Here is a 19671-nt window from a genome sequence, read left to right on the forward strand (position 1 = left end):
ACTTGCCCTAACTTATTTCTGAGAATTATTAACACATTTCCCCAGAATCCATAAAATATATCTTTTGACATAATTATAAACACATTTGCAGATACAAAGATATTTTCTGAAAACTCGTACTGTACTAGAATATAGTTTTTCCCTCATTCAGTATTTGATTTTGGTTATAAGTTTCTCCCAGAATTTTTATCCTATAATAATTGTTTTTAAGGATCTTCCCTCTGTCTTCTTTCTCTCTCAGTGAAGAGAGAAATAATCAACAATGAATTATGGACTAGATAAAAACTAACAGTTCTGAAGTTTTTGTCTTACAACTTGACCTAGCAATATATTCATGGCCAAACTCTATTTCTTCCCCCAACCCCAGCCTTACTGAGGTATGGTTGTATTTCTTGAACTATAAATAAAAACAGGCAAAGTATTTTACCTCTGGCATTTTTTTTGTTCTTAAAACCCATCATTATTTACCAATAACTACCAAAACTGCCCATGACTTGTTTTATTTTCATGTATGCCTCTGCAGAGTTTTGTAAGAATCACTGCTGCTACTTCTCTGTGCATTTTTGGTGATGTCCACTAAGTTATTTTTCAAATATGAACCTAATGTGTCTTAACTTTTTAAATTTTATGTAGCAGGGTGCCAGGAGACCAGCTTATGTCCAAGGTGAAGATTAGGGATTTTGATTTCTAGAAAGGGATGTTTGGGGAATCCATCTCTGCCAACCTTTGCCAGTCCCTACACGTATTTCACATGTGTGGAAAATAATTTTTTTTTTTGAGGACTGGCTATCTTATTTTTAATTTTTTTGAGTATAGTCAACACACAATGTTACATTAGTTTCGGGTGTACAACATAGTGATTCAACCCCTGTGCTGTGTTCACAAGTGTAGCTTCCATCTGTCACCACACAAGGCTATTACAGTATCAGTTACTGTATTCCCTGTGCTGTACCTTTTCTCCTCATGACTTAGTCCTTCCATGACTAGAAGACTGTTTCTCCCACTCCGCTTCACCCATTCTGCCCATTCCCCCCCCACTCTTCCCTCTGGCAACCATCAGTTTGTTCTCTGGAAAGCTGATTTTCTTTGAGGCTTTTCCCTTGTCATTTCCTCTGTTACTTCAGTTACCTTATTGTGCTCGTAATTAGGGCAAGATGAAGAAGTATTTCTGGTAATTTCTTTTTATTAAAAATTCAATTATTTCTGGGAGCTATCCTTAGAACTTTCTATCTTTATAATATTGTGTTGGACACTTCTGTTATTTTTTCAAATAGAACAGAATAGACCTTAGAGATTTTCTATTTCTAATCTCATTGGACAGAAAAAGAAAATGACATCTGGAGAATATTAATGATTTGACCATTTCATGACAGAAGGGACAAGAACCCAAGTTTCAAGGCTCTCAACCAGTGTTTTTTTTTTTTCCAGGGCACTGGTTTAGGTTTTTGAATACTTCTTTAACCTGTAATTGTGATTTTCAAAAGTGATGAATGAGGATACATTGGGATGAAAGAAGTAAATATTAGAATTTGTTTATAGTTGTTTTATCCCATCCTTTTAAATTAAATTTCTTTTTTAAATGTGACATATAATGCTCAAATAATAATTGAAAAATTTAAAGGCTAAATGCAATGGAGGGGAAGAACTGCTATGATATATTTTCAAAATTAAATTTAGGGACGCCTGGGTGGCTCAGTTTGTTAAGTGTCTGACTCCTGGTTTCAGCCCAGGTCATGATCTCAGGGTCATGAGATTGAGCCCCATGTTGGGCTCCAAGCTCAGCACAAGTCTGCTTGGGATTCTCTCCCTCTGCCCTTCCCCCCTGCTCTCTCTCTCTCTAAATTAAATAAGTAAATCTTTTTAAATTTTATTTAAATATTAAAAATAAAGTTTAGAAAACATTGCTGTAAAAGCTGACTTAATGTCAGTAGTAACCATAATAACAAAATAGCTTCTGCTGAAACTACTGACATTTGCTGAGCACTTGATACATGAAACCCCAAGTTTTATGCCCGTTCTTTCATTTAATTATCCCGACTACCTTGTAAGATTATCCACATGTTTCAGGTGAATATATTGAAGTATAGGAGCATTAAATAACTTCCTCAAGGTGGAATTATGATTCAAAGCCACTTGTTTTGTATTCCCACATAAGCTCAAAACACTGAGTTATGGGTACTTTAGGAAACACTCTATCTGCTGAATGAAGACGATTCATCCCATATTCATTATAAGAATCCTATAAGGTAGCTGTGGCAAATATTCATCTTACAAATAAGCTACGTCAGTGGAAAATACAACATACCTATGTGATTGGCCTCATTTTAGTAAAAGACGTTTTTATATTGAACCACAACACTGTGAAGATAACTTTACCTGAAGATTTAGAAATAAGATATATATAAAAATACCAACCCTTAATAGATATTTCAGGGAAACTGTGTAGATCTAAATTCTCTGAATTCAGGGGCTATGGTGCTCACCAGTGAGTTCTGTTAGCAGTGAAATGCCTGGCATAAAACAAGACTGTGATATCTATTTGTATAATGAATACAACCTAATGGAGATTCATTGCAATTACTTGTGTATACATTTACCTTTGAGGTTGGTGCCATGCTATTTTTTCTTATGGATGCCATACCTAGAACTAAAAAAATAGTAAGTAATTAGAATAATATGTGTGTTTATTTTTAAGATTTATTATTTTAGCAGTTGTGACTTTAAAATAATAGATTTCCTACATTGAGTCTCTTGAAAATTTTGAAGGCTTTTCAAGTGTTTTGATTGTCTATAAAGTAAAGGTGTAGAACAATAATTCCTTGCTGGCCTTTTCTTACAATTCTTCCTCCATCATGTCCTTTAAATCTGACTACTTCCTTTATGTTATATTGTCCATCCTAGTCAAAAAATATATCATGCTATCAGCTTAGTTCCACTTAGAATGGTCTTCACTCAGCTATGCTCGATATATACATATATTTTTTTTATTTCTCTTAGAATATTTCAAGAAATACTACTAGTAAAGAATTATCTCTATTTATTGTAGAATTTTCATGGAAGATCGTTTCCATTATATTGCTCAGCATCCCCCTGGAAAAAAATCTGTGTAAAACAATTATTTTTCAATATAATTTTAGATATGAGTAGGAAATTTAATGTAACATGAAATATCAAAACCATAGTTTGGTAACAGAAGTGGGACAGAGGATAATTAGAAACTATTATTTAGTCTATATTTCTGTGTCATAAAAATGAATTAAAATTAAAAATCTTTTAGGACACTAAAAGATCTATTTCAACAGTCTGGCATTATAAAAACTCATCAAGAACATCAAATTCTATGTTTTTACAGGATGAGGTACATAATGGAAATACTTCAAATGATGATCAATCTATAATTATACTTACCCACTAAAATCTTACTCTACTTTGTAAGATAATTATATTTTCCCAGCAATAATTATATATCTACAATTTTAAAAGGATCATTTAATTTATGACCATGCATGAGAAAGAGCTGGTATTGTTCAAAACTCTCATATTCTAAATTCTACTTATAGAATTATCTGTCACTCTCTACTGTCACTTTTAGTTTATTGAATCTTTTTAGCAAGAAACATAGCACACTTTAATTATCTTTTATCTTCATAGAACTTTATAATTTTTTTTAATTGAGTCAATATTTACCATAAGCTTATGAGAATTAGGAAGATTTTATCCTTATTTTATAGAGGCAGAAACTGAAATGCTAAGTAACCTGCTGATGTAAAATAATTTGTGTTGAATTGGGACAACCTAATCCTCTTATTCCTTTTCCAGAGTTCTAATTTGACTAGGTTTCTGAACCTGATCTTAATATAAGCAGAACACCTTTGATTAATATACCTTCTTGGATATTTTACATACAATTGACCATTGAACAGCGTGGAGGTTAGAAGCACCAAACCCCGATGCAGTTGAAAATCCATGTATAACTTTTGACTCCCCCCAAAACTTAACTACTAATAGCCTACAGTTGACCAGAAGCCTTACTGATAACATAATCAGTTGATTAACACATATTTTGTATGTAATATATATTATATACTGTATTCTTAGAATAAAGGAACCTAAGGGAAAGACAATGTCATGAAGCAACTCATAGGGAAGAGAAAAAAATCATTTGCAGTGCTGTATTGTGTTTATGGAAAAAAAAACTGCATTTAAGTGTCTGCGTGCAGTTCAAACCTGTGTTGTTCAAAGTTCAACTTGTATATTAAGAGTTTAAAATAATATTTTTGAATATATGTGAATGAAAAGGGAAATGTTAATGCAAATGGATGATGCAACAGCTGATTGTTTTTTTTCCCCTGGATTGTGGGAAATATAAGACATCGGTGATTTAATTGCACATTTTGACCTCATTGTTTCCTAAAGGAAAAAAATATATATTCTTGCCCCTGAAATGTGGAAATTTCTCATCTTTCCAATTCTGTATATAATTTGAGCTCTTTCCCAGCAGTTCATGACATCATGTTTCCTTTAATAATCTTTGCTTTCATAATTAAAGCCCTGATTATCATCATCCTCATTCTCACCGTCGTTGTAGTCATCATCCTGGTCAGCATTATCATTATCTGGAGCAGAGGAGATCTAGGGTGTTGGTACAGGCTCACACCTTTTTTATAGCTTAAAAACTAGAAAATACGCTCTTTGAGTGTTTGTAGTGTTTATGTAATCAGTACCTACATTGCCAAGGCTTATTGAAAACAGCTGGGTGCCTGCCGCCTGCCTCCCCCTTTGTTGGAACTGTTGCCAGAACAGGTAGTCAAAAATGGAAAGTAAGGGAAAATTTAGGCATCTGGGGTGTCTCTCAGGAAAGCAGCTGTGGCTTCCTTAGGAAGCAGTCATTGTTTCCCATCAGCCAAGACTCTATACCCTTGGGTCCAGTTCTGGCATGGCTGGCCTCGTAGGATGCAGTTTATGACTTAGGACTTACGCGAGAAACCATTTGGGCAGTCCCATCTCTGGCAGAACTTTGAGAGAAATTCCCCAAGCTGCAAGCCATATGTGGGCTGTTGGCCTTCTATTTAGCCTACTCTGGGAGGTACCCATTTACTGGGGCTCTAATCATCCCTTTGACACAAGCAAAAACAATACAAAGAGATCTTCTCAAAACATATCCTTCTAAGATATACTGTCGTGTTTTTAAAACCAGACATCACTATTATTTCTGTAAACATGGCGTTTTTTTTTTCCTGAAAATAAACTCATTTTTTAAAAGACTTCCTTTGTTTCCTAGATAGTAGGCACGTACAAAGAATTCTTTTTAACAGCCCACTGCAAGTCCAGGGCTAGCAGTGTTGAATGGTATTCTGCATTCGTAAACACATGGTCTTTCAGATATAGATTTTTGTCCATCAAGTATTAAAAATTGTTATGCATGTGAAAACGTGTAGGCTTTTTTTTTTTTTTTTTTTTTTTTTAAAGATGTAGGCTCCTGATTAATGTCAGAGAGTTGCCAGGAGCGGGCCTTTGGTATATACAATACACTTAAAATCAATCTGCTATGATGAGATTATTTGGCAAGAACCACCACTCTTTCACCATGAAAATAGCATTTTGGCAGATTAGGGTTGAATGTTTTTCTTGATAATTTTTGTTAAAACAGAGTTCTGATTTTAGAACGTAAACTCTTTAAATTTCAGTAGTCAGAAGTAAAAGGGGATTAAAAAGATATAGTACTTTGAATTTTAGATTAAATATCATGTTTTTCATCATTACAGAGAGTTCTGTTAGGACACTTAAGGACCAGGATTAATCCAGCAACATTTTATTCAAAAATCTTCAGTTTCAAAATATATATATGTGTGTGTGTATATATAGATATATATTTTTTTTTTCCTCTATGCTTTAATTGTGCTAAGTTTGACTGTTTCCTTGTACCTGTCCCTTTGAGAAACTTCAAGCTTGGTGGGGGGGGGGGGGGGGGACCTGGAAAAAACTGAGAAGGAAGCCTGGATATCTAGAGTATGTGTATTAAAATATTTAGAAATTTTCTAGGAAATCAACATAAATTGAAGATGTATCATTATGTATAAAGAAAAGCAAGAATGTAGTAAGAAATTAAAGGCAATTTTAAAATCCATATTACTGGATGGTCATACCCTCAGAACAAGTGTTGGTAATATTGGACAATTTTAAAGTCCTGTATCTATAAAGAGACTTTATTCATAATTTTGAATTCAAAGATGAAAAATCCACAGATGTTTTTGAGAAATGTAGCATCTATTTTCACTTTATGCTAATTACAGTTTATACAATTTCGACCAGATGGGTTTGCATGCACGGTAGCTAATTCATGACAACTGTCTTCAAGTATATTCTCTGAATTTTAGGTAGGTCTTAAAGACCTCTAAGTGATCTATGATATTCTTACTAATATTTATGGTTTTCAAATGCTATCATGATAGCTCAAGTGTGGTATAGATGAACAATAGGATGTTCTATAGGGGTATTGTTGAAAAGAATATACACTTTCTTGAGCCACTTAGATTTTCAGAAGTGAATAAATTATTGTACATAATAGGAGATAATCATCCCGGGGAACTGAAGAAATGGTTACAATGAAGATTCTGTATTTGTTATCTAAATTAACTTAGTACTTTTTTTGTCACTAAAATTATTAGAGTCCTTTGCCCCCACTGGGTTGTAAAATAGTGAAATACCTGATTTTTCAGGTTTCAGAGTTCAGCTGAATTATTTAAAACTTTTGTTCCAATATTTATTTTGTGTTTATTTTCTTTTAAAAAACATAATCATGGTATGTTTAATATATTATCTTGTTTGAAAATTAATACCAGAGCATATGTAATGATTAAGAAAAATATATATTTGTTTTAAATAAGGCATTGTTATCATGGACATTCACATAAACTTTGTTTTTATATTATTTTCCCTCAGTTAAGAATTTCAGTATATATTTAAAACAAATGTAAAACACTATTTGATTTACATTTTAATAGTAGTAAATCTGATAGGAGCACGTATTAAGTATAGCAGTGATTGAATCTGCTTTGAATAGGGTACAGAAACAAACACAGAGAGAGAACACAAGATTTCCAAGTAATAGTTGCAGTGCCTGGAAATTATTTGTCTTAAGCCTTTTGTTTATTTGTCTGCATATGACTCTTAGTTTTTAGTCATATATAGAAGCAAAATCAGTAATTTCCAATTTCTTTTGAGTTGGCATTTGTCAAACTGTATCCTTGAAAAATTCTAAGAAGAAAATGTATTATTACCAAATATCTTTCGATGTTTTCACTTCAGAAGAACTTTCAATCCATTTGGCTCCAATTTCTAGTTTAGTTCTGTTTGTATTTGTCTCTTGCCTTAATAGGAAATGGAGATATTTTGTAGCAATTCAGATTTGAACTCTTTAAGTTCTTATCTGTTTATCTGTACAGCAGACAATTGTCATCTCTAAAAAAATCAAAATATTATGTTAAAGAGTATATTTAACAAAGAATTGGTTTTATTTTTCTCCAAATAATTTGGTAAAAACTTCTGTATGTTTAATGTGTTGCTCTTAAAACAAAGTGTTGCTGTTTTTGTTGTTATAGTTGTGATAAATAGCCAGTTAATTGTTATTTTATGAACCTCATCAATGTCAGAGAAATAATTTTTAGGTAAAAATATACTCTTCCTTTTATAGGCAGGATATGATTTGTTAGGCATAAAAAATAAGTATATCCATTCCAGGAGAATTTAGGAAATCCATACAAAAGTCTAAATTTGGCTGAAAATAAACACAATGAAACAAGCAGTAATATTCTTTTTAATTATTTGAAAGTGCTTAGGTCTCAAATCTTCACACACAAAAAAATGCTATTTATAAAGTATTCCACGTTCCTTCCTTGTCAAGGTAGAATTTATCAAACAATTTTACCCACCATTTACGAAATGACTTAGCTTTTCTAACTTGCTCGTTTAACTTTTTAGTGATTTAGTATACATAATTATATTGCTACTGTGACTAAGCATAAAATTAAATGAGATGTTATCTCTCAGTGTATTCTATTTCAGTATTTGTAACAATAAATCCATGTTTGAGAATCAAAATCAATTTCACCTATTTAAGAGATTTAGTTTCTCCTGTGGGTAATTTTTTAAGTACTTTAAAACTTTCATTTTATTTGCCAGTTTACTGAAGGTTAAATATTTGAGATGTGTGGGGTGTTGCTAGCTAGTTCTAATGGAAATTATCCACTACCTAAGATGATATTTTATTTGCACCTCAGGTCATTTATTAATACATAGAAGTAGGTGGATTCAAACCAACCGAGACAGATATGTATACGGGTGTAAAGAACAATGCACTAGCTTTGTAATTTGAGAGATAACAGTTTGAGGAGATGGCATATGCACGTATCTTCTGATACTATTCTGTCTCCCTTGAGATTAGATGTCTGATTTGCCCATAAGTAGAGCCATGTTTAATAAGGCCTCTTAAAACACAGACATAACAGGGAGGAGCAGCAGAATAAAATATCGGTTCCCACTGGTGTTTTAGTATGGATTCGTGGCTCAGATTAGCCACCTGTCAATTGATGCACTTTTTTGGAAAGGGGTGGAGGAAATGGGGAGAGCATCTGTACAGGCCAAGTTCAGGCATCAGAGTCTAGGGGCCTGGGAAGTCAAGGAAATAGCCTGAAGACAGGGGCCACTAATGATGTGTTAGCTCAAGCAGGACTTGACACCAAGAGTGAACTTCCTCCGTTTCACATTTTGAATCCAGCTGTTAAAATCTTGGGACTTGCCCAGACCTAGGATAAAATAAGTGTTCATTGAGTTTGTACATATCCAGAAACATTGTATCTATGATTAGAGAAGAATGTTGCAAAAAAACCTGCTTTAGTTGCCATTTATTCTTGCACTGGCCTAAGTAGTAATTCTTCTGCCTTCCTTGAACAAATACTTGGTTGGGAAATAGGTTAATGAACAATTATTTCAAATGACGCATTTAATCTAATCAATTATGGTAAACCAAAATGAACAAGTTGATACAAAATTCAAGAGAAGTTTCGGACAAGAGAAAATTTAAAATGGAATGACTGCAATCAATAATCAACTGGTTTTATTGACTCAAGCTTAAAATTTTATGTGAAATTTATGTAAAATTATATGTGAAATATACATTTATGTCTAAAATATATGTATACATATACATATATATTACACACACAGATACACTTTCAAAAATATAAGAGTAAATCTATTTTTTCCTACTTTTTTCTAATGAAATTGAGTAACTATTTCAGGATCATGCATATTTTGAGAAGGGCATATTCATTGTATTAGTTTTTATGATTCTATGCCATTCTGGATTTCACTATATATAAAAACTCCAATTAATGCTTAAAATGTTGATTGTGGAAAGTCTCAGAAACCTAGCAGTTACTGACTCAAAAATCATTAGGCAAGTACAGGGGGCTACAAAAAAAGAGGAAATGATTCCCTACTGATGTATAGATTCACTGACCTGATTTCCTAGGATGTGCAGTTAGATTTTTCTGGGAGATGCTACATAAACATAAGAACATATCCCAGCTCTGATATTTAGTAGTTTTGTGATTTCTTGGTAAACCCCATAAATTCTAAATTCCCATCACTGCATGAGCAAGTTGGGTACCAATCTACCAAGGTTTGTAATGAGCATTAAACATTATAATCCAATAAGGCACCTAAGACAAAGGCTAGTTTAAGCAAGAGTCTCACTGCACATTAACATTGAACCTGAATTGGACTTCTATGCTTCATCAGTTTTTCACCCCATCTTTTTAAAGAGATTATACATAGGGGCAAAAAACAAAACCAAACACAGAAACAAAATAAAACTACAAACTGTCCAACATTGCATTTTTTGGTAAGAAGCTAAAAGCATTTTAGATCCCTGGAAAAGGCAATTGTGTTTTAGTTAGGGATGGATCCTTAAGAAAATAGGACTTGAATTATAGTTTCAAAAGTGGAAAGATTTAATTGTGAAGATGTGGATTAACAACAAAGGCATGAACTGAATTGTAATTTTTTTTTCATTCTGTTGTTAGATCAGAAGTTCTTACTATTTCTGGGATCCCAGATGAAAGTATGGATAGTCTAGTGGGTGGGGAGTAGGGAAGAGGAGAATCATGACACCCTAGCAAAATTTTACCAACAGTTTAGCGGTTTCATTCTCCCTAGCCTTCACCCATGGAATCCTTGTGACCCTAAACACTAAATTCAAAACTAATAAAAACTTCAGTTGCCAGATATATTTCAGGTTCCACTACTTTGCACAACACAGGGTATCTATTAGTTGCTCAATGTATATTATGGATTGAATGGAATATATATACTGATATTATGCATTTAACAGCTCTGTCCCATTGGAAATTTGTCTTTGCAGCTAGTACCCTGTCAACATTACCCATCTTCATAGACTAACGCAATTCATTGCACAAAGGGCCTTCATAAATACTCCCCACCTTGGTATTATTTTGCTTGGCACCATCATGAGAAATCCCATGAGGTCATTTTTCTTGAATTACAGTCAAAAGAAACAAAATCAAAACCAGCCTTTAAATATATTGTATTTGATTTCTGAGGCAACTCCATAATGTTAATATTATTCTTGACTTCTGCTTCAATATAACTGCAGATTTTATTTTTGATATATATTTTTTTATATTGTGCATATTATAGGCTGAAAGGAATGCATGTATTTGAAGAAAACTGCAGACTGGCTAATGTGAAGCATAACGGTTCTCTAGAAAGAACCATAAGGTTCATATGAAACTGAATGACCCACCTGTAAAATCTAAATATCAGTGTTTAGGAAGGTGGTGGTGGTGGTGTTTTTGTTTTCATATTCAGGCTTTCATTGCAAAATAACCATAATTCAAGCTGTTTTCTTTAAATTGATGGCTGGCCTCAGTTAATGCCCTTGGCTTCTCCCCAGTCCATCACCCTAGAATGTTCCTCAAGCCTTCATCTTATTACTTAAATGTGCTTCTTTGTATATTTTTGTCGATCTTTCACGAATAGTGATCTTCCTGGGGAGAAGACCTGGTCATATTTTAGTAGTTGGGAGAGGTTTGCACAATTAAAAAAAAATATATGGAGAGATACTTGCACAGCTATCCCGATAACCCCATTTTTGGGGGGTGTTACTCTTTTCCATCATCATACCAGTAACATCTAAAATGAAGATCATAAAAGCAATCTTAGAGTTAAATTTTAGTGCACAGGTAAGAGTAAAGGGAAGGGTTGGCTTAGGAGGGCTCTGAGGCATAAAGATCATGACTAATGCTTGGATTTTACCTCAAGAGAAGATACGTGTGTTATGGTATTATGGCATGTAGATTATGCATAATAAAAAATTCTACAACCATGAATTCTTATAAATGTTCTTGCTAAGATCATCAGAAATCAAGAGTTTTATGTGGCTAATTTTGGGTGATTTATTGGAAATGTGTGATGTTACTTGAAAGCAAGAAAGTAAACTCAATGAACTCTGATGGCTGCTTATTATGACTTAGCTATGTCATCGATTTTAAAGAGAATTTTGTAGTACATTTTTTTTATACCTGATAAGATCAACAGACTGAGAAGGTAAATCAGCAGTGGTGATTAACCTTTAGTTCGTGTTGTGTAAAGTTCATAACACGTTAGATCGCATTGCCCCAGAGAGGAATGATTCTTTATAATGTTTTTATTTCTCCTTTTCCAAATGCTTCTTAAACTATAAAAACAATGAGATCATTTCATACAGTACATTCTGCATACAGTATGCCCAGATGCCAGAGGAAAGTTCTGGGTCATGCAGCATCTAACTTTCACAGTCCCATCCCAAGAAATGACCCAGATTTGGGAGTATAAAAATTAAAAGCAACAAAACCAAAACTTTTTACTCCCACTTCTGTCTCCAATGTAACGCTTTTTAAGTTGTGTTGGCTAAACTCTATCAGTGAACAACTGCTAAATTCAATTTGATTAATTTAACTGTCTAAAATGTTCATGTTCATTTTCCCCCACAAAGATATTGTTAACTCAGTTGAACAAAAGTATTGATTCAATTTTAATTATTTTTCCTCTTTGTATTTTATTTCTTCAGATTTTTTTTTCCATCTGCATTGCTTTCTGGGGAGTCAGAAGCATGAAAGAACTTGCCTCCAGCCTTTGGAAATAAGTTTGTATTCAGTTCTTTTGTTTTAATCAGTTGTCCACAACCACAGTATATTATGATTGCCTCTGGAAATATAATTATATAATGATTATATGAACCATTTCTTTAATCAAAGGTAAATATGCTTATTTACTTATGCTTGCTTTCCATATTTGTTTTCTATTAAAATTAAAGTCAGCTGCAGTTCCTTTCCTTTATTGCTACAGTCAAAAGCAAGTAACTTCAAATACAATAATGTTATATTTACTGGTAGCGTCTAAGTCAATGAGTATAAGAAAAGGAAGGGAGAAAAGAAGAACGAAGATTTAATTTGCATTTTTTGACAACTTCTGTTTGCTAAAATTGTACTTAGATAAATATTTGTTCTCATAAAAATGGGTTACATTAGTTGTCTGCCTAAGTCTATATTTACCTTTGAAAACCACATAACCTAAGGAGCTACATTTGAAAAAGCCATCACTGAAATGAAAATGAAGAGAATTTGTCAGAGTATGTGTATTCAACGGTTAATACCGATGTCTAATATGTTTGATCTGTTTGTTTTGGCAATTTGAAGAGCATGCAGTACAGGTATCCCCTGCTTTTCAAAAGCTTGCATTATGCTTCACTTTTATGCATTATGAAAGACCTACAACAGTACCTGTTTTCACTAACTGGAAGAAATTTTCACTTTTACAAAAAAAGTCAGATCTTTCATAAACCTATAATTTCAGAAACCTGTAATTCCATGTTACAGGTTTCCCCTGTTATCTGAAATAGAGCCTTCTTATGAAATCTTTCATAAGCCAAAATGGTATAAAGTGAAAAAGCAATTACCATTCATTTATATGGAAAAATTTTGAGCATTCCCAGACCCCCAAAAAAATCTCTCATAGGTTGTTCTGATACCTTAAGACTCATCTTGCTAATGGGTGAAGAAAAATAAATCAGAATAAAGCACAGATGCTCAAAGATACAGTTCAAAGCTATGGCAGGTTGGTGCTGAGAGGCTGAGGGTATTTCCCTGGGAAGGAGCTTGACCCAGCCGCTCTCACTGCTCGAAGTATGTGTGGCCTCCAGAACTGCTCGCTGCAGAACAAATGCTGAATGCTATTTTTACTTTTCACTTTTTTTCATAGAAGCAGAAATTCTCTTCATGTTTCTTATTGGTTGGGAAAATGGGTACTAATATAGGTCTTTCGTAAAACTGAGGTGGCTTAATTAATGCATAATTTCAAAAACTGGGAGATACCTGTATTTTAAATTGTCACAATGATGTTAATAAACCTTTCTAAATAAATATGTTCTAAGTGTTGTGTGGACATTATTCACTGGGATTGGAAAAATCTGCTGAGTATTTTATTAGGTAAGAACTGACAAGAATGAGCAGGATAAGGTTCAAAATGGCGGGAGGCGTTGAAAACAGTTGGAATTTTTTTCTTCCCTTCTTCCAATATTTCTTAAATTTAAATGCTATTTTTTTCTTGTTCTTTTTTTTTCCAACAAATAAATTGCAAGGAAATAAAGAGAGAGATGAAGAGTAAAAAAAAAAAAAAAGATTTAAATGCACAATTTAAGTACAACAGTGCACCCTTATCTTGAGTTTCATTTTCCATGGTTTTAGTTACCTGCACTCAAGTATGGTCTGGAAACAGATGATCCTCCTTCTGATGTACTGTCAGAAGGTCAGTAGTAGCCTAACGCTACATCACAATGCCTATGCCATTTGTCTCTCTTCATCTCATCAGGTAGGCATTTCATCTTCTCACATCACAAGAAGGAGAAGGGTAAGTACAGTATAATATGATATTTTGAGAGACCACATTCACATAACTTTTGCACACTATATTGTTATAATTGTTCTACTTTATTGTTAGTTATTATTGTTAATCTCTCACTGTGCCTACTTTTTATATTTCAACTTTATCATGGGTTTGTATGTATAAGACAAAGCATACTATATATAGGGCTTGGTACTATTTGTGGTTTCCGACATCCACTGGGAGTCTTGGGATGTATCCCCTGCAGGGAAGGGGGGACTACTGTAATCACAATTATAAACACTGAAACAATGCTGTTCTTCACTGAGCTTTGCCTATATTCATCTCCAGGTTTAAGACACTGATCAGCTGGTCAGTCTCATCTTTAAAATGTGTTATAAATAAATAAATAGGTAGATAAATAGGTAGATAGTTAGATAGATAGTGTGTTATTTAAGCTCTGAATAGAGAGAAATATAAAACTGTTAGAAGGATCAGACAGCAGGTGTCTATGCGGACTCGATACAAAATTAAAGCACATTTGGTTTTCAAACTGGTAAAGCAGAGGAAGATTAAATTTTGCATGATGAAACAATTAACAAATTATATCTCAAGCGTCAGAAGTAGAGACTTGGCTTTGCTTCATTCATCTTTTTAAACTTCTTAATTTAACACAGATAGAGCAAATACTTAAGCCCATAACAAACATTAAACCCTACTTTGGTTCCTTACCAACAGTTTGTGCTGGACTTTGCATATATAGAATCATGTCAAAGCAGGGAGCCCTCTGCAGGCTTAAAATTGCTAAATTTATAGCATAAAAAATTCTGAATATTCATATTCTACCTCCTAAAGACTTCAGTCTATAGGTTACATCCTAAGGAATGGCAAAGAAAAGAGAGGGTTCACAAATCTTTAGGTAAGTTTTTAGTGTGTCAGAATAGTTTGTTGGGTCATATATAAATACATATATATGCTTGAATATATGTGAATTTATAGGAGTGATCTAAAAATGGAAATAATTCAAAAGTTATAAAGATACTTCTATGGTAAAGTTCAGTTTTCCTGGGCGCCTGGGTGGCTCAGTTGGTTGAGCGGCTGCCTTCGGCTCAGGTTGTGATCCCAGAGTCCTGGGATCGAGCCCCACGTCAGGCTCCTTCCTCAGCGGGGAGCCTGCCTCTTCCTCTCCCTCTGCCTGCCGCTCCCCGTGCTTGTGCTCTCCCTCTCTCTATCTCTATCAAATAAATAAATAAAATCTTTTAAAAAAAAAAAAGTTCAGTTTTCTTAAAGTAAATGCAAATTCATCCATTCTCTTTTCTCTCTTAGCTACCCTCACCATCATTATAAATGCTTTTCTTTTAGAAATGCAAACATTTTCAAGCTACAAATTTTCCAGATAACTAGTGTTCCCAGGGCCTGTATGTGTTAACTGGGGCACTTTATTCTTCACCTTCAACCTTGCTAATTTTCCAGTCCAGTTTTCTCTTGCTGAGTACTAATACATGATGACAGATCATATAACTACTGTAAATGTTCTGAATTAATCCTTGAGTGATGCCATGTAATTTATGCTTACTCTTGACTGAAGCACTCCCTCTCTTTCTCTCAAGAGGAAAAGCACTAAAAATAGGATTCATCAATTACTTGCCACTTCTAATGGAGAGATGCAAACTGACTTGGCAAATAATTATGAAGATTCTCAGATTTGCTAATCTACCATAAGGAAGGATAGAGAGGGAAGGCACATTTGTTTACTGAGTAGCACTCAATTAGAATTATTTCATTTAGCCTCTAAAATCCTGGGAATTAAGCACTGTTAATACCATTTACAGAAGAAAAATTCTGAGGCTGACAGAGGTTTAAAAACTTGCTCAGGCCTGTGACACATAATTGGTGCCCCTACCAAATTTAAAACTCTGAAGTCTGACATCAGAATACATGCTGTTTCTCCATTCCATGATACCAGATATCCAAGGCGAATCTTTAGAAGCATAGGCTCAGGACTTTAAGTTCAGTGTAACTCCTATTCAATTTGAAACTCCAAAGTAAAAAATAAAATTCAGAGGATAAGCAGCTTAGTTACAGGATAGATTCGGTGATTAGGTAGATGACTACAGAATTTCTAATCGCTCTAAGAGAGATAAGGCCATAGGTTTATTTATAGGATTGCCATATGTCTAAAAGGAGCTCATTCCTATACTTGATTTTATTTGATAGAATTGCCCATTACTTTAGCTCTATTTGGTGTATCATTTATTTCCCCTTCATCTTGTTCTTTCTAATTATTTTTGTTAAACTTAATCTAATCACCTCATGGCCATGATATTCAGCAATATGTGGATCTGTAATTATGTATCTGAAGTTGAATTAACCACCGAAGTATATGAACCCGTGTTATATTTAACATTGGCAGCTTGGATTAATGTTTATTAAAGATTCTCAAATTTTATTTTACTGGTAATATCTCATTCAGTGTGGCATTTGCAATTGAAACCCTGAGTGGAATTCTGTAAGATATGGTACACATTATGGGGTGATGTCATTTAACCGAGACAGCCACGGTAATTAGAAATGAGCTTCCTCTTTTATGCCCCTGCCTCTATTTTTTTTTTTTTTTTTTTCATTTTCAGAGCTTCCAGAATCTCAAGGAAAGAAAGAAAGGTAGAAAACACAGAGGCTAGTTCGGTTTTCAGAATCTTAAAACATTTTTGATGTCATGATTGTCAGCAACACTGTGGAAGCAAGCTGGCTCTATCTCAAGCCTGCCTCCGCGAAAGGAAATTAACAATGTTTTTCTTTTATTAGAGTATTTTTTCAAATCTCACGGCAGTCTGCATTCCTTTCTTCTCAATAGCATAACATATTAAACACCTTCCTCCCCAAAGACTCAATTAGGAAAAGTTATTAGCAAAAGAAGCAAGCATTGGTGGTTTTCTCTTGTCTTCTTTTTGGAATTCTGCAACTCTAACACCTCTGCAGTCAGAATTTCCAATAATTCCAGACACCTCAGTACCCATCAATAATAAGTTCATCCGTTGAGTGTGTTCTCCTTTTGTTTTAGCAGCAAAAAATCTCAAATTGTAACTTGTAAAGATTTACGTTACAGGAAACAGAAAGAAACAATCTTTGTGCATCAGTATTATCTGTGGATCATTGGAATTCTGATTTAGTAAGATTAAAGTGGTGCCAGAGCATCTGTACTCTTCAAAGTTCTGCCAATAATAAGGTACAGAGGCCATAACCAATCTGGAGTGGAAGACAATTTTCTAGACCCCCCCTACCCTGAGTTTCAGAAATACACAGGAAAGATGCACAATATAAGGGAATATTGTTTCCATGACAAAGATTTTAATTAAAAGAAAGATGGTACTGATTAAGTAAGCATGGATATTTAGATATGCTAAATATCAGTTTAGCATGAGATTATTTCATTTTCTTTTTTTTTTTTTTTAAGATTTTATTTATTTGACAGAGAGAGAGAGAGACAGCTAGAGAGGGAACACAAGCAGGGGGAGTGGGAAAGGGAGAAGCAGGCTTCCCGCCAAGCAGGGAGCCCGATGCAGGCCTCGATCCCAGGACGCTGGGATCACGACCTGAGCCGAAGGCAGACACTTAACGACTGAGCCACCCAGGTGCCCGAGATTATTTCTACATATATTTTTAAAAGCCTAAAAGTTTAAAAAAATTATGTTAGTATCAGAGAGATAGAAAATACAGGGAAGTCTAGCAGGCAAAGGAGACGTACTCAAAAAATATAGTCACCGAAGCCCTGTTTATGTTTGCCCCTGATTTTTCATCTTTGTTTGAAAACTTTTGTCCAGTTTATTTTATTTGTTCTTTTTTATTATTGAAGTATAGTTGACGTACAATGTCACATTAATTTTGGGTACACAACATAATGATTCAAAAATTCTATATATTACTGAGTATTCACCACAATAAGTATAATTGCTGTCTGTCACAACACAACATTATTACAGTATTTCTGACTACATTCCATATGCTGTGCTTTTTCATCTCTGTGACTTATTTGTTTTGTATTTTTTAAGATTTATTTATTTATTTCAGAGAGAGAGAGAGAACAGAAGTGGGAGGGGCCAAGGGAGAGGGAGAGAGAATCTCCCGCAGACTCCGTGCTCAGCGCGGAGCCTGACGTGGAGCTCAATCCCAAGATCAACCCCAAGATCGTGACCTGAGCTGAAACCCAAAGTCCTATGCTCAACTGACTGTGCCATCTAGGTGCTCTGACTTACTTGTTTTGTAATTGGAACTTTGTACCTCTTAATCCCCTTTACCTATTTAGCCCACCCTCTGAAAAATCTAATCTTGTTTTGTTTGGCTGAGTAGTATTTTATTATATATATATATATATATATATATATATATATATATATATATACACATATATATACCACATCTTCTTTATCCATTCATCTATTGGTGGACCTTTAAGTTGCTTCCATATCTTAGCTATTGTAAATAATGCTGCCATAAACAGAGGTGCATATATCTTTTTGAATTAGCGTTTTTGTTTTCTTTAGGCAATTATCCAGTAGTGGAGTACTGGATCATACATTTCTATTTTTAATTTTTTCATACTATTTTCCACAATTGTACCAATTTAAAGGCCAACAACAGTGCACAAAGATTCCTTTTTCTCCACATCCTCACCAACACTTGTTATTTCCTGTTAATGTCTTTTTACTACTAGCCATTCTGACTGATGTAACATGATATCTCATGTGGTTTTGATTTATATTTCCCTGCTGATGAGTGATGTTGAGCATATTTTCATGTGTCTGTTGGCCATCTGTATGTCTTCTTTGAAAAAATGTCTGCTCCCATCCTCTGCCTATTTTTAATCAGATTATTTGTTTTGGTTTTGGTTTTTGGTTTTTCTTCTCGTTTTTTGTTTTGTTTTGGTTTGTTGTTGTTTTTTTTTTTTTTTTTGTATTGAGTTGTATAAGTTCTTTATATATTTTGGATATTAACCCCTTATCAGATATATCATTTGTAGAAGGTGTACATACTTCCTGAAACTTGACTTTATCTAGATTAAAAGACTCTAATAAGTTCATTTCACTTGTAACTATTACAGGTTTTCTTGTGCACAAACAGAAAGTGAAGTTGTAGCTGGTAATGTGTTGGCTCCATCAGCCAGAGAACTTTGCAATCAGTTCAATGATACCAGTTCTATCTCAGTGTCATCTGATGTTCCCAATGGAAAATCAGCTAATACCAAGAATAAGCCAAAATTTTCATCCATTTCATGGAATCAAAGCAGTTTTTAATAGCCTATCTTCCCAAATGTGAAACATCTGATACTCCTGTGTCAATTAAAATTTTTAATAGGGGCGCCTGGGTGGCTCAGTTGGTTAAGCAACTGCCTTCGGCTCAGGTCATGATCCTGGAGTCCCTGGATCGAGTCCCACATCAGGCTCCCTGCTCGGCGGGGAGTCTGCTTCTCCCTCTGACCGTCCTCTCTCTCATGCTCTCTGTCTCTCATTCTCTCTCTCGCAAATAAATAAAATCTTAAAAAAAAAATTTAATAATAAAGATGCAATTATTTTTGTTTTGTGGTGATATTATAAATACAAACTTTGGTGGAATATAGTATAGTGATAAAAGCAGTGTTCTTTCTAAATTAAGAAACTGATGGTAGTTGGGACACCTGGGTGGCTTATTCAGTTAGGCGTCCGACTCTTGATTTTGGCTCAGGTCGTGATCTCA

General features: G+C 34.1%; 1 protein-coding gene across 1 annotated transcript in view; it reads left to right on the plus strand.

Annotated features, from left to right (window-relative positions):
* Positions 1 to 12268, plus strand: part of LOC116630647 (alkylglycerol monooxygenase-like) — a 193626-nt gene extending 181358 nt beyond the window's left edge. Inside the window, exon 10 of the mRNA XM_032401315.1 lies at positions 12131 to 12268. Coding sequence (XP_032257206.1) covers positions 12131 to 12205 — 75 coding nt within the window. The 3' untranslated portion in view covers positions 12206 to 12268. The remainder of the gene's footprint in view (positions 1 to 12130) is intronic.
* The last annotated feature ends 7403 nt before the right edge of the window (positions 12269 to 19671 follow it).

This window comes from Phoca vitulina, unplaced genomic scaffold (genome assembly GCF_004348235.1).
Source record: "Phoca vitulina isolate PV1807 unplaced genomic scaffold, GSC_HSeal_1.0 scaffold4, whole genome shotgun sequence".
Lineage (NCBI taxonomy): Eukaryota > Metazoa > Chordata > Mammalia > Carnivora > Phocidae > Phoca > Phoca vitulina.